This window comes from Cololabis saira, chromosome 1, assembly GCF_033807715.1.
Source record: "Cololabis saira isolate AMF1-May2022 chromosome 1, fColSai1.1, whole genome shotgun sequence".
Classification (NCBI taxonomy): domain Eukaryota; kingdom Metazoa; phylum Chordata; class Actinopteri; order Beloniformes; family Belonidae; genus Cololabis; species Cololabis saira.
Window position 1 is genome coordinate 12,436,603 of NC_084587.1, and position 14,588 is coordinate 12,451,190.

General features: G+C 45.4%; 1 protein-coding gene across 1 annotated transcript; it reads left to right on the top strand.

The window, feature by feature from the left end:
• Positions 1-10,732: 10,732 nt before the first annotated feature.
• LOC133427665 (uncharacterized) lies at positions 10,733-14,287 on the top strand. The gene is given in 3 exon segments (XM_061716924.1): positions 10,733-12,226; positions 12,354-14,061; positions 14,064-14,287. Coding segments are annotated over 3 exon segments (3,333 nt in total). The 3' UTR covers positions 14,195-14,287.
• Positions 14,288-14,588: the final 301 nt, after the last annotated feature.

Consider the following 14,588-nt stretch of genomic DNA (forward strand, 5'->3'; position numbering starts at 1 on the left):
GGTGTCATCGGACTTAGTTTTGAGTCCTTGACCTTTATTGGTGGAAATTGCACGCGCGAGGGCCGTTCATCGCTGCTTGCAGCTTTAATTACTGTTTGTTCTTCCTTTTACATTATTGACAGCTTTGTACAATAAGTAACATGCTCAAATATTTTTATGTACTACTCTCATCACTTATAACACATATTGCCATAGAAATAATACATTTAGTCGGTGATGATTGGAGCATGCAGTCTACTTCTGGTTCAGCCATTAAAACAACTGCGAAACTATTCGATCTTTAGCAAAAAAAAAGTTTAGTCCAATATGAACATAGATAATGCGCACTCCTGTTGTCCAGAAAAATGTCAGCATGTGTAAACTTAAAAAAGTGTAGATTTAGTTCAAAAATCACTTCTCTTCATCAAACCATATTTAGCCTATGTATTCTTTTGTATACAGCTCTCTCTCTCTTTCTCTCTTTTTTTATACATAATTTGAATTGCCAGACCAACAAAAGACAATTGACAACCAACAGACAATGCATTGTAGAGAAAGCAGCACGCCAGGAGAAAGTCCTAGCAAAGCTGGTAGTGACCACAGTTCGTATACAGAATTATGTAAATTTCAGACATCAACAATGGACTTGAAAAAACAAACAAAGCTGGAATGGACCAGAGGGCTGTTTCACAAAAGTAGGATTAAGAAATCCAGGTTAAGAGATAAATCCAGGCTTGACATAGCGCAATCACTTTATCCTGGCTTTATCCATTTCACAAAGGCGAAACCAGGCTCAGGAAGTGAGGCTTTGTCAAGCCAGGTGTAAGTAATCCAGGTAAAAACACGCCCACGGATTTATTCAAAAGACCATGAGATTGATCACAGATTCACTGATTCTACAATGGATAAATTGCATGTGCCCTACTTCTCAACAAATGACCCATATATATAAATGGAGGCTTCTGAAGAAATGAAACACTGTTGCTATTATAAAGGAGCAACAAAAGCAATGGAAAACAATAGCGGATGGCCTTAATGCGTAAATAGACTAAAATACACATTTTCTAACCACTGCTCTTACTGGAAAAAATGTCACTTGATTACAACACTTTTGCTTCTTCTTGGCTGCAAAGTTGAACAATTTGACATGATTGGCTCACATTTGAAGATGGCCTCCTGTGGTCAGTCGATGAACAACTATCAAGCCCTTTAGCTTAATGAGAAGGCAAAGGCATAGGAGTTCATGTAAGGCTCAAACGAGACAGTTAATTTGCTAAATTTAACAAAGACTAGTTTTGGAAATTATAAATATCACCAAAACATTTCTGGATCCAGCCTTTTGCCACCTGGATTCAGTCAGATTCTTTGCAACAAAGCAACTTTTTTCTCAGCACACTGCCAAAATGTCTGATTTCACACATGCCCACTTGCTGATAATATATTTGATTAGCAGAACATGATAACATGATTACTTACCATAATTAAAAAAAAATTAAAATAGTTACTAAAATAATTCTCTCTCTCTCTCTCTCTCTCTCTCTCTCCCTGTTGCACAGTTTTAGAAGAAGCTGATTTGATTTGCACTCCCTGTCCTCCAAACCCATATCTTATAACTGAAATGTCTAGCAAATTGGCAGAGCTGCTTAGGTCATTTGAGTGTCTCATATCCTTAACTGTACATTCCATCTATAATCACAGGCGACCAATGAGTCATAGTTATGCTTCTCCGGCAGCAATCCTTCACCCCAGTTTCTGTCAAAGAAGTAGAGAGGAGGTAGTTGAGTGGTATAAATAGGGAATAGCTCATTCATGCATAAGTATGAAAATTCTGTACCCGCCTCACATGGTCATTTATTTCTAACTTGGTGAACATTTTAAATTTGCTGGAATATTATTCAAATCACAGAGCTCTGTGAAATGAACACATTTGAATAAATTGCATGAAAAGTGGATGTGAGCTCGGTGCAGCATTAGATGTGCGTGGTATATGTCACTCACCTTCAGTGTATCTCAGAATAATTTATAAAAGTGGGAAGATCAGTTTTGGTTCTACAAAAGGCTGTAAAAACACTGGGTTTTATGTAAATGCAGGATTCAGTAGCCCCCCCCCACCCCCCCCACCCCCCACAATTAAAAACACAGGGGGAAACAATTATAGACTTTATACATTCTATTTTATCCTTTCTGTACTTCAATCAAATTCGTTACAAGTCTTTCCTCTGAGTCCTTTTAATTTAAAAAAAAAATGTATATAATGCAATTTCTTCAAAGCAGCTGAGCTAAGGAATCCAACAAATTGCATCAAGTCTATTTCTCATCCGGAGGACTGGTTGGAAAGCAACAGTGGGGAAGAAAAAGTCTCTTATAGCAGGACGAGACCACCAGCAGAACCAGACTCAGGAGAGGCAGCCATCTGTTGATTGTTTGGGACGTGAGAGGACAGTAAAAACACAAACACACACACTTGGGAAGTGATACCTGCTGTGGGAAAAAAAAAAGAAAAAAACAGACCAACACACAGTTAGAACAGAAATAATGGTACCATACATACAGTGAAAGCACCGACAGAAGAGGAAAGTACCCAGGGCTTCATGGGAGATTTCTCTGCAGTCTAGGCCTACAGCAGAGTAACTAAAGGATGGGTCACCCAAGCCAGCCTTAACAATAAACTGGACAACTTATAGTACAGTAAATAGAGGCGACAACAAGAGGAGTTTGATTACTGCAGATTCTGCCTCCCGCAGTCTACTTTTAGCAACCCGAGGAACCATGAGGAAGGGCAGTCTGAGCCAAGTTCTCTGTTAGGATAATCTGTAGACTCTTAAGGAATTTATAAGAGATGAGAATCATTTTGAAATCTATCCTGAATTTAACAGGAAGCCAAAGAAAAAAAGCTACAATTTCAGAAGGTGGTGCTTCTGCATAGAGATGGCTAAATCAAGTCTTTGAAAATACTTTGAAAGTTTGAACGACGAACAGAGATACATTCCCAGATAAAATTCTCATATATTTTGAAGGATAAATTATATGAATCTACTTAAACCAGTAAGTAGAACCGCATCAATGAGTTGTTTAGGGGTTGAACCATGCAATACTTTTTACGGATTCTCATCATGCAACCCAAGAGGATTCTAAGCAGTAGCCTACTGCAAACTGGCATACAGTACGCCTACGATTGGCTGAGAAACCCAGCCAGAAATGTGTACGGTGACCAAGAGTGGCTAAAAATCAGCTCTCTCGTTCAACTCTGCAAAGAACGTAAAGAAGCAGATCCGTATTGGCGAACTATTCACGCTAGCTCTTTGAAATATTCAGTTGTCCAGATCAGTTTGTTCAAGAAAGGCACGACACTGCTGTTGGAGTACTCAAAGGAGACAGAAGACACCAGGATACATAATAAAACAAATTTCAGTTTTGAAAAAATCCAAACAAAAAGCCCCACTCATGAGAGGAAATCACAAAAACAAAACAAAAAACAACAAACAAAAAAGGATAAAAACCAGCAAGGACACAAATGATAAGAGGTTTTCCCTGTTTTCAAACAGGGAGGGAGGGTTACAGAAGGAAAACCCACACTAGCCATTACAATAGACTATGAAATAAACTTGGAGAAAAATAGTCTCTTTGTTGCAGTGTTTTACATTTTTAAAGTCTTTTCAAAAAATAAATAAATTAATTAATAAATTGGGAGAACTCAAAAATGAGTTGCAGAGTCCCAAAATGACATAATAAATGCTTGATCTAGTTTTTCCATTTCTGTTTTCTGAGGAACGATGTTACTCATGTTTGGCAATGGTAACATGCTACAGAAGGTTATGCTTGAAGTCAAAATTACTCAGACTCTAAAGAATTATAGTGGATGCCTAATTAATGCCACCCAGTGTAATTGCAAACTACAGCTTATGCTATGTATTGTGGTTGGACATATTTGTTATATCTTGTAAATAAGGTACACATGAAAACAACACAAATACTTAGTTGAGTTGATGTGGTGAACAAACTAGCAAACAGTCAACTTGCAAAATTTTCTGTCTTGTTTTGGATGTAAATGTTAGGTTAAAAAGTCATCAAAATATTAATAACTTAGAAAAAGACACCGGAAACTGTCAGAAATGATTTTTAAAGGCCTTCTGCGCAGAAGTGAAGCAAAGTCGGAGCCCTGTCGAGCAACACGGCTCTCTCTCTGTGGCTCTCGACGGAATGCTTGCTGGGTCCTTCTTAGTAGGAGGTATTTATTGAAAAACTGACAGGCGTTGGCTATGTTAAGACAACCAATGGTAGACAGTGGATGGACAATTGACAAAAACAGATGGTCACACACATGACTTTTCAGTTAAAGAGGCTTAGTATGAAGAAACAAACAGACATCCTTAAAACACAAAGAGTCAAGAGGTCAACTAAAACAGGACCTGTTGTTGGAGGTTTGAACAGATGGTTTTTAAAAACACTGGGTTATTTACAAACCAGAAGTCACCAGGCCAAACTTCATGGGGGTCTCGTGTTATCAGATGGTCCAACTAAACCTAGCTAACCTTTAAGTCAGCTTAAACGTCTTGAAACAACATGAAGGGTCAATAAATGAGCACCTTCTGGACAAACAAGAAATCTGTGAGGCTTTGCACAGATGTGTCTAAAGACACTGGTCAGCTGTTAACAAAGCAGACAACCCCCCCCTAAATTCCTTCAGGGAATGGCCTGTCTGGTGACTTCTGTTCCTATTCTGATAGTTTTTTATTTTCATAATGACAATCTTGGATTTATCTCACAGTAAATAACAGTAAGGGTGCTTGCATTCTTTGAAAGATTAGCCATTTTTCATTGCTGAAACCCTTATTACGAGGCCACCATATTGAGTTAAAACTAGCTGACCCACTTCACACCCTTGCCATACCAGTGATGTGTGATGAATGTTGTACTGGGCCTTTTATTTATCAAAATATGACCTTGACATGAAAAATGTTCATATTTAAATTAGACTATAATCTCCCTGAGAGAGCAACATGTTTAACAATTGTCTAATAATTGTAGACTGTACAAATATATGAAATACTTGGTTAATCCTGTTGTTGGAGGCACATTTTCTCAGTTTTCTAAAGGAGCAATTTATCTTAGACAAACAAGAACATAGAATCAATTTGAATTGGTTTTAAGAAGCCATTATACCATTATACCATTATAGCCCTTCCCCCCTTCTGTCAAAGCTTCTGCCAAAAGGAAGTGATAACCAACACTAAATTGTAAATTGTATTTGTTATCCAGTTTGAATGTTTTTCTGTAAGGTTACCATATTAAATACTTTGAGTCATATAATTGGATCTTCATTGTCTGTTCTATACTTTCTATGATCATGAAACACCTAATACTAAAAAGTTTATGAACATTGTCTATTGTTCAAAGTCCTGAAGCCCCAACAACCAGATCTTCACAAACAGTGGCTCAGTTCTGAAGTGAAGCAATCGTTAGCCACATATTTTCAATCAATGATGCCAAGACAGCTGTATGCCAAAACTGATTATGATATTGACTCACTGATCCACCTTACTAGGATACAGTTGCAACATCTGAGATAGATCAGGGTTTGGGGGGTAATCATAATAGAAGGGGTTGAAGCACCAAAAAGCAACACAGAAGAAGTTCAGAACAGATGCAAATGCCTTAGGATCCCACGTGCAAATGCTTGTTATGAAGAAGTTGTCACAATTCAGCTACAACCAAGTGGCTACAAACAATGCAGGACCTGAAGATCTATGAACATGCAATCAGATACCATGGTGTAATATCCTGGCCACAGGAAGAGATAGAAGTTCAGGTCCCGGAGACTGTACATGTACATGAAGCAGAAGGAGGGTACAGAGGTACTAACCACAGGAAAAACAAGAAAAGAGCTTGAACAAAGCAGCACCAGAGGCTCCGACCTACTACACCAAACAAGGCCTCAGGAGCAGGCTTTGCTAAGATATGCTAAGAAAATCCTGCAGATGAGAGCAGAACGTAAGATATATGCAGGTAGGGTGTTTACAGAACGCCGTAATCTATTGGCTGGAAAAGTATATGGGAACAGCTATGTCAGGTATGGGTTGGACATCTCAACATCAAACTCAAAGATATCTCCAATGGCTGTAGCCAGTGTGTCTCTATTACAGTGCAGCACCACACAAGAAACATTTGATGGTGATGAAGTGGCGGTAATGCACATTTTTTTCGCACACGGCCAGCAGCATACAATGACACAAAAAAAGGAATAATGCAGCAAAAGTTAGCAGAGAAGAAGTAACACGTAAACGGTGGATGCTTCTTGGGTTTTTGTGATTGAAGGCCCTGAAAAATCTACCTGGAACTCCCACTTGTGGAAATGTATCTAGTGAAGACAAGCGTGGGGCCAAGTGACCCCCAAAGTAGGAGAGACGCTCTAAAAAAATTGCGATCTCTATCTAGAGGATTGCAGTTCAAGAAACCATGAGTTCAAGAATATAATGACTAAAAGTGAGACTTGCTGTGGAGAAGATTTCAGATGTATTAATGACTAACAAGAACTCAGAAAAGGGCTGAGCTCTGGTTACTTTTTGGGTAACGAGTTTACAGCTAAAAAGATGCTTTCATGAAACATTATAGAGAGGAGATAAGATGGTTATATCAGGTAAATAAATTCTGTGCTGCAGCCAGCCAGATCTGTTCAGTTGACTGAATATCAACACTCAAAGGAGGATTACCTTTAAACCTCATCAAACCTGACAAAAAACAGCCACGGCAGAGTGCTATCAGGAGCATTTTCACTGACTCTTATGTGTGCAGCATTTGCATTGTTTGATTCAAACTATAGTTGAATATTTTGACAAGCTTATACAAATGCTAAGTGAAATGCTCATCATTTAAAATAAAAGCTTTTTATTTGTATTTGTTTAAAGTGATATATTAAAAGGCAAGCCATCATGATACCAAGACATTTAACATAACATTGTAAAGGTTATCCAGTAGAGTAGTGCTGCTGGATAAATGTTATATGACTGCTTTGTATGATTTGAATGTCAAAAATGTAATTTTTAAGGGAAGGAAAGAGTCATCTTTAATTTGAGAATGATGAAGATTGAACTAATCTTGAACATATTTACTTTGACTCATACAAAGCAAGCCCTAAGAAATTCTGATGTTGACTTATAGTTTGATATAGTTTATATTATGTCAAATGTGGGTTATGATAATTGGTTTATATTTCAACAAAGTGAAGTGAAAAGGCAGATAGAACAACACAAAATAATTTTCCTTTTATAACAGCACCACTTCTAGTCATTACACTTGAACATATTGATATGTGGTTGGCAAGTTTAAGGTTTAAGATTTTCAGATTTTCTCATTGAGTTGTCATATTGTGCGGAATCTATATGTACACTATAATATGTACATAATGTACATCTATTGATTAGAAATTTACTCTAAGTAACAATAAATAAAATCTAATTTTGATAATTCTGTCATAGGTGAGCATCAGCTTGGACAAGTTAAAATAGCCTATTAATAATGATAATAAGACATTTTATTTATTCGTGCCTTTCATTACACTCATAGTCCCCGTACCGATAAAAGCAGAATGTAAAATAAAAACAATAAAATACAGACACAGATGTTAATTAGATAATGCAGTGATCATAAATATACAAGTATGGATAATGGTCATAGCATAATATCGTTATTTGTGCCATTGTTTGGGCTCTCTGATTCTCTGAGGGTAAGTAGGAAAGCCTAACCAGATGAGTTTTGATTAAATTACAGTGAGTTATTGAATCAGTTTTAGAAAAGATCGGGGGGGAATAGGTTCCATAGTTGCGGATACAGACCGACTGAATGCTCTGGTCCACATGAAGTGAGAAGAAGGAACAGTGAGGCGAATAGATGATGAGGATATAAGGTCACAGGTAGGTATGTACATGAGATCTGCAAGGTACTGAGGATCAAGGCTTCAGATAGCTTTGTAGTTGAACAATAATATTTTATTTTGGAGAGGGAATATTACTGGGAACCAATGAAGCTCCTGCATAACTGGTCTACCTGAAAAAAACTCTTTATAAACTCCAACTGCGTCCAAATTCATCCGCACAAATCATTACCAAAGCCACTAGTTATATCATCCATCCATCCATCCATCCATTTTCTTCCGCTCATCCGTTACCGGGTCACGGGGGCAGCAGTCTTAGCAGAGATGCCCAGACTTCCTTCACCCCAGAGACTTCCTCCAGCTCGTCCGAGGGGAGTCCGAAGTGTTCCCAGGCCAGCCGAGAGACATAGCCTCTCCAGCGGGTCCTGGGTCTTCCCCAGGGTCTCCTCCCAGTGGGACTGTGAGATTAATCAAACTTTTGAACTAGTTTCTGTCCTTATGAACTGTCACATGCTCTGTTAACAGATGACAGGACAGCCACTTCCTGAGTATACTCGGGGGGTCGACTGTCCTGGGACAACTGTCCCATTGTCTTTTGGTGCATCGGTTCAGACTTCCCGTTTTAGTCAGGAAGGCATTTGACCTATGTGACCCATTGCTTTTAAAACTTTTTATTGAGAATTTGACAGGAAAATGACCATATACGGTAGACAATGGACAATTGGAAGAAAACAGAAAACATACGGAGGTAACAGACATCGGGGTTAAAAAGGTCACACGTGTGACTTTTCAGTTAAAGAGGAACTAATCCTGGTATGCAGAAGCTTTAGTGCCAGTCACATCACACTGGACGGCTCATCCAGGCGGTTGTACAGACACTGCAAAATTTGGTTGCTTTCCCCCTTCTCTGAGTTGGCAGGCTGAAGGGAGACCACTTTATATATGTTAAAGCAAGAGAAAACGTGTTTTTCATAATAGGTCCCCTTTAAATTAAACAGTGATTAAACTATAATGTCATTTTTTTGGTACCACGTCCACCTCAAACAAATACCATAGTTTTACCATACTGCAGCAGGGCTGCGCTCAGCACCTCCAAATCCGAGGCCATGTTTCTCCACCAAAAAAGGGTGGCATGCCCTCTCCGGGAGGGTGGAGAGGTCCTGTCGCAAGTCTCTGGGGCTCCTGCAGCCTGCAGCGCTCCGCCATCCGCTCTTGCCGCCGTCGGGACGGAGACGCCGGTGGGTAGGAGGCACGTTTGGGTGGGCATAGCCCACCCCTCTCCCCCCCCCTAAAACCGGCCTCGGGGCTGATGACGGACCAGAGGCTGAGGGGACTGTAGTAGTCATCTCTTATAAGGTAGCAGAAGGCAATTAAGCTCCTCCTTCATTTTTTTCACCAGGTTCTGCCCGTTTCCCCTGGCCTTATTAGCATTGATCCTAATTACAAACTGCACAGCTGTTTTTATAAGTATTTGTTTACATACAGAGGCCCTTTAGAGACTTATAATACCCTGTCTGATAAGTGAATTATCTTTCTTTATGTGAAGAGGTTGGTCGGTCGTGTTGCCACATGGATGGTGAACAATCAAAAATTTAATCTGTGAGTCATTGTATCAAGCCAACCATTCTGTGTGTCAAGGAAAATATCTGTGCTGGTATAATTGCTGGTGTTAATAATACATCTTCTCCCTTCAACTCCAGTACTATTTCCTTGCTGTTGCTCATGCACAAGACAAAGTTTGCATTGATCAACAGGTGTCTTACCAACATGTTCTGTCCAAATGACACCCAGTGGCAAAAGAAAAAAAAAAGACAGTATTCTACCATAAAAATCCTCAGGCTTAGATACGATTAAATATATGGTGTCATCACCCTGTTGTCCTGGTGTAAAGCATGGATTATTTGTGCCTCTATATCGACTGGTCAATCTACAGAACCATTGTGAGACAGTGACAAAGCAAAATACAATTGGTGAAAATGGATTTCAGGTTGAAGTTCATCATAACCTGAACAAAGCCCATGTCCCACCAGCCCAGTTCAGTGGGTGTGTTGCAATGGTGGTTCTGTTTCATTCCTTCCAGACTGCCAGTGGCAGTAAACAGAGTGGATATGTCTCCTCGCGCTCCGCGCAGGTCGAGATTTAATAACAACAGTGTCATGTGAGTGACGTGTAGGCTACCTGTGCATCTATAAATACCGCCCGGTAGACTACATCCGGCCTCTTGAATCTTCTCGCTGTTAACCTGACGTACATCGCTGGTTAATCGCTCCGTAGATCCGTGTTTCGGATCTATATTTTCTGCAGGTTCGGGGAGGTAAGCTCAACTCTGGTTGGTGGTGTTTGACAGCCTGCCTGTGACTCTTGGTCGGAGCGCACGTTGTGCCCTCTAAGGCTGTGGCTGTCAAGCCATCTTACCTCTCCCTTTTTCCATCTGGAGGATTCGAGCGCCCGTGTCTCGGGCTGGCTCGCTCCCCAGCCACACAAACGGTCTTGAATTGTTTGTGCTGAGCTGATTCCTCCACATGCTAGATGTCCCAGCCGCGTTCAGTGGTCCACCCACTGCTCTTGTCTGTTGGTTCCTAGCCTGGCTTGGTAAGTATTTTTTTACTTAAGCTTTAAAAAAAAAAAAATATATATATATATAAATTAAAAAAAAAAATATATATATATATATTAAAAAAAAAAAAAAAAAAAAAAAAGCTAGTCCAGAGGTTCCGGACGCGTTCTGTGGCGACCACAGTTCTCGCTTGGATTACCTGGCTCCACACTGAATTGTTTGGATTAAAAAAAGTGGTGTGAGGAGTCTGTTAGATGTTCTGATCGAGTCTCGGTTCTCGCCCAGATTTCCTAACTTGACCCTTTTATTTTTTGGAGGAAGCGATGATGGCTTGTACATCGTGTGGCACTCTACTGTTGGTAGAGGATGGCCATGAATTGTGCCCCCAGTGTCTGGGGGTGGGGCACCTGAGGGAGGCCCTCTCCGACCCCTGCATCAACTGCAGCATTTTGCCGCTCTCGGTGAGAGAGGACCGGCTGCGTCAGGTGGAAGGCCTCCTCTTTAGGAGCGACCTCCCACCCTCTGGGCCCGCTCATGTCAGTGCAGGTTCCCGCAAAAAGCACCGGGACAAGCGCAGAGCGGGGCCCCATGACGAGCGCAGTGGCCCTACGCAGAAGAAGGCGAAGGATGCTCCCTCACGCAGTGAGATGGAGGATTTACGGGCTGAACTGGAGCAGCTTAAGGCCTTAGTGAGGGAGCGGGCTCTGCCCTCCCCACCTCTGGCGGTCCCCTGGGAGTCAGATTGTGGAGACGATGCTATGTCTACCAGGGCTTCAAACTCTATGTTTCAAGGCCGTGACAGTGTGTTTAGCTCTGGCGAGTATCCCTCCCCTGAGCTGCCGTGTCTGGTGGTTGACCCAGCTAGCATACAGGCAGAGGCTGGCTCGGAGACATCCCTCAGGAGCTCTGGGAGCACTGAGCTGGGAGAGGGCCCCTGCCCTTTGCAGGCAGGTGCGGCCCTGGCTAAGGTCGGGCTGGATGATGCGCCCGCTGCCCAACCGGCGAGCAACCCATTCTTTCGCCGGACTCCTGTAGCCCCGCCCTTTGATGTCCCGCCCTCGCCTGCTTTTTTGCAGGAGCTGCGGCGCTGCTGGGCAGATCCAAAGGCGTTTGCCTACCATGGCAAGGATGCGAGGACTTTGGCCTCCATGCGCCAGGCGGAGCAACATGGCCTGGTTCACATGCCTCCCGTGGACCCGTGTATCGCCTCACTGGTCCTTTCACCAGATGAGGCGCTCAAAGATAAGGCCCGCTGTCCTAGGCCTCAGTGCCGGGTAACAGATAGCCTTCTCTCGACGGCTTATGATGCGGCAGGCCGCATGGCTCGCATTGGGAACTCCCTCTCCGTGCTCCTCCTCGCCCAGTCCCAGATGTTGCAGTCGGAGCATGAGGGCGGGGAGTTGGGTGACACGAACGACGCTGCGCTCCAAGCCTTCGGGCTGATGACCAGAGAGCTTGGCCGCCTGATGTCCACCCTGGTGGTGACGCGGCGTCAGGTGTGGCTGGCGCAGGCACCCATGTCTGACGATTGCAGGCAGACGCTACGGAAGCTTCCGGTAGTGCCGGGCCAGTTGTTTGGGCCAGAGGCAGAACAGGCGTTGGAGCGCAGGAAGCAGTCGGGTCAGGCATCAGAGGCCTGGGGTCGTCGGAGTGCGAGCATGGGACCCCCAGCTCAGCACTCCAGGACACCGGGCGCACAAGACCTGCGCCGCTCACATCCCCCGAGCCCCCCTCCGCAGCCCTGGCAGCACAGCCGGGTTGCTGGGGGTGGTGGGCGTCAGCCCAGGGGCGCACACCCTCCACCTCGCCGGTCTCAGCGGGTGCAGGGGCAACACCAGCGTCCCCCCAAACCCCCAAATAATCCTCGAGGCACTCTATGAGGGCCTCGGGCCGGCGGTGGGCAGGTTTTCACATCAGCACCTGGCCTATTGGGCAGCCCATTCTCAGGATGTATGGGTTTTGAAAACACTGTCCCAGGGCTACAGGTTGCAGTTCCGCCGCCGGCCCCCACCACCCTCCGGGGTCAGGGAAACCTCAGTCGGAGACCCCGGGAGGTCCCTGTGTTTGTCACAAGAGATAGCCAAACTCTTGGACAAAAAGGCCATCACAAGAGTTCACCCACATACACAGAGCAGTGGGTTTTACTCAACATACTTCCTCATTCCGAAGAAAGACACTTCTCTTCGGCCTGTGCTGGACCTTCGGGGTCTGAACCAGTACCTGAAGGTCCTCCCATTTCGGATGCTGCGTACACGCGACGTCCTTCAATCTGTCACTCCAGGGGAGTGGTTCACCTCCATAGACCTCAAGGACGCCTACTTTCACGTCCCAATACACCCAGACCACAGACGGTTTCTCAGTTTTGCCTTTCAAGGCCACGCCTACCAGTTCACCGTCCTGCCTTTCGGCCTGTCCCTGGCTCCTCGCATCTTCACCAGATGCATGAGGGCGGCCTTGACATCGCTATGCCTGTCGGGAGTAAAGATTCTCCCATATCTGGACGACTGGCTTATATGCGCCCCCTCGCTCCAGGAGGCGGAGCTGATGACATCCAGGGTCCTCACACATATCGAGGCTCTGGGCATGTCGGTAAATTGGGAGAAGAGCTTGTTGCGTCCTACGCAGCAGACCACCTTCATCGGCCTGTCCCTCGATTCCGTATCGATGCAGGCACGCCTTACTGCAGAGCGGGCAGAGCGGATTCAGGACCTGCTACGGTCCTTCCGCCTCGGGATGAGGTTGCCCGTCCACGCATGGCTCCGACTGCTGGGGATGCTGTCGGTGGCCTCGGCTGTGACACCTCTGGGGCTGCTGCACCTGCGCCCCCTGCAGATGTGGTTCAACAGCCTCCAGATGGACCCTCGCCTTCACAGGTGGGTCAAGGTCAAGGTTACACACCAGTGCCTTATTCATCTCCACCGGTGGCGGGACAGCACCTTTCTATTGCACGGTGTTCCTCTCGGCTCAGTCCCTTCGAGGCGAGAGGTGGTGACAACAGATGCCTCACCTCAGGGTTGGGGTGCGGTATGGCAGAAGAGGTCAGTCCAGGGGGTTTGGGGCCCTCTGTGGCGGGGACGGCACATCAATGTCCTAGAACTCCGGACTGTCTACTTGGCGCTGAGGCACTTCTTGCCCTTTCTCAGGGGCAAGCATGTCCTCGTCCGGACAGACAACACTTCGACAGTGTTTCATGTCAACCACCAGGGGGGAACCAGGTCGCTGGACTCCTTGAACGAGGCCCGGAGATTGTGGATGTGGGCTCATCCTCAATTGGCCTCCTTGAGGGCAATGCACCTCCCTGGCAGAGCCAACGTGGTGGCGGATTCCCTCTCACGCCGGCAGCTGCCCCCAGGGGACTGGCGGTTGCACCCCCAGGTGGTGCGAATGATTTGGGATCGATACGGGGAAGCCCGTGTGGATCTGTTCGCCTCGGAGTGTACGACTCATTGTCCACTGTGGTTCTCCTTGGCAGAGACCAGTGCCCCGCTCGGGATGGACGCTCTCGCCAACACTTGGCCGAGAGGCCTCCTTTATGCGTTCCCTCCGATTCCCCTGGTGATGCCCACGCTTCACAGGGTGAGATTATCGGGTCACAGGGTCCTCCTGGTGGCGCCCAAGTGGCCCTCGAGGATTTGGTTCTCCACGCTCCTCAGCCTGTAGACGGGGAGCCTTGGCAGCTCCCAGTACGGTCGGACCTCCTGTCCCAGCTGGGCGGGGAGGTATGGCATCCCTCTCCGAGCCTCCTTCAACTCTGGGCCTGGCCGTTGAGAGGGAAGGGTCATTCTTGACGCACCTTGAGCCCTCGGTATGTGAGACCTTGCAGAATGCTAGAGCTCCTTCCACAAGAAGGGTGTATTCGCATTGCTGGGCCGCTTTCTCCTCCTGGTGCAGGGACGGGGGTTTTGACCCGATCTCCTGTCCGTTACAAATGGTACTGCGGTACCTACAGTATCTGTTTGAGGCGGGCCGGGCGGCCTCGACCTTGAAGGTGCACGTAGCGGCTATTTCTGTCCACCATGGCCACATCGATGGTAGACCAGTTGGAGCGCATTACTGGGTGGCACAGTTTCTGCGGGGTGCCAGGAGACTGCGCCCCCCCCCCCCCCCCCCCCCCCCCCCAGAGTGCAGCGTGCAGCAGCATGGGACCTGCCGCTGGTCCTGCAGGCCTTGGGCGAGGCACCC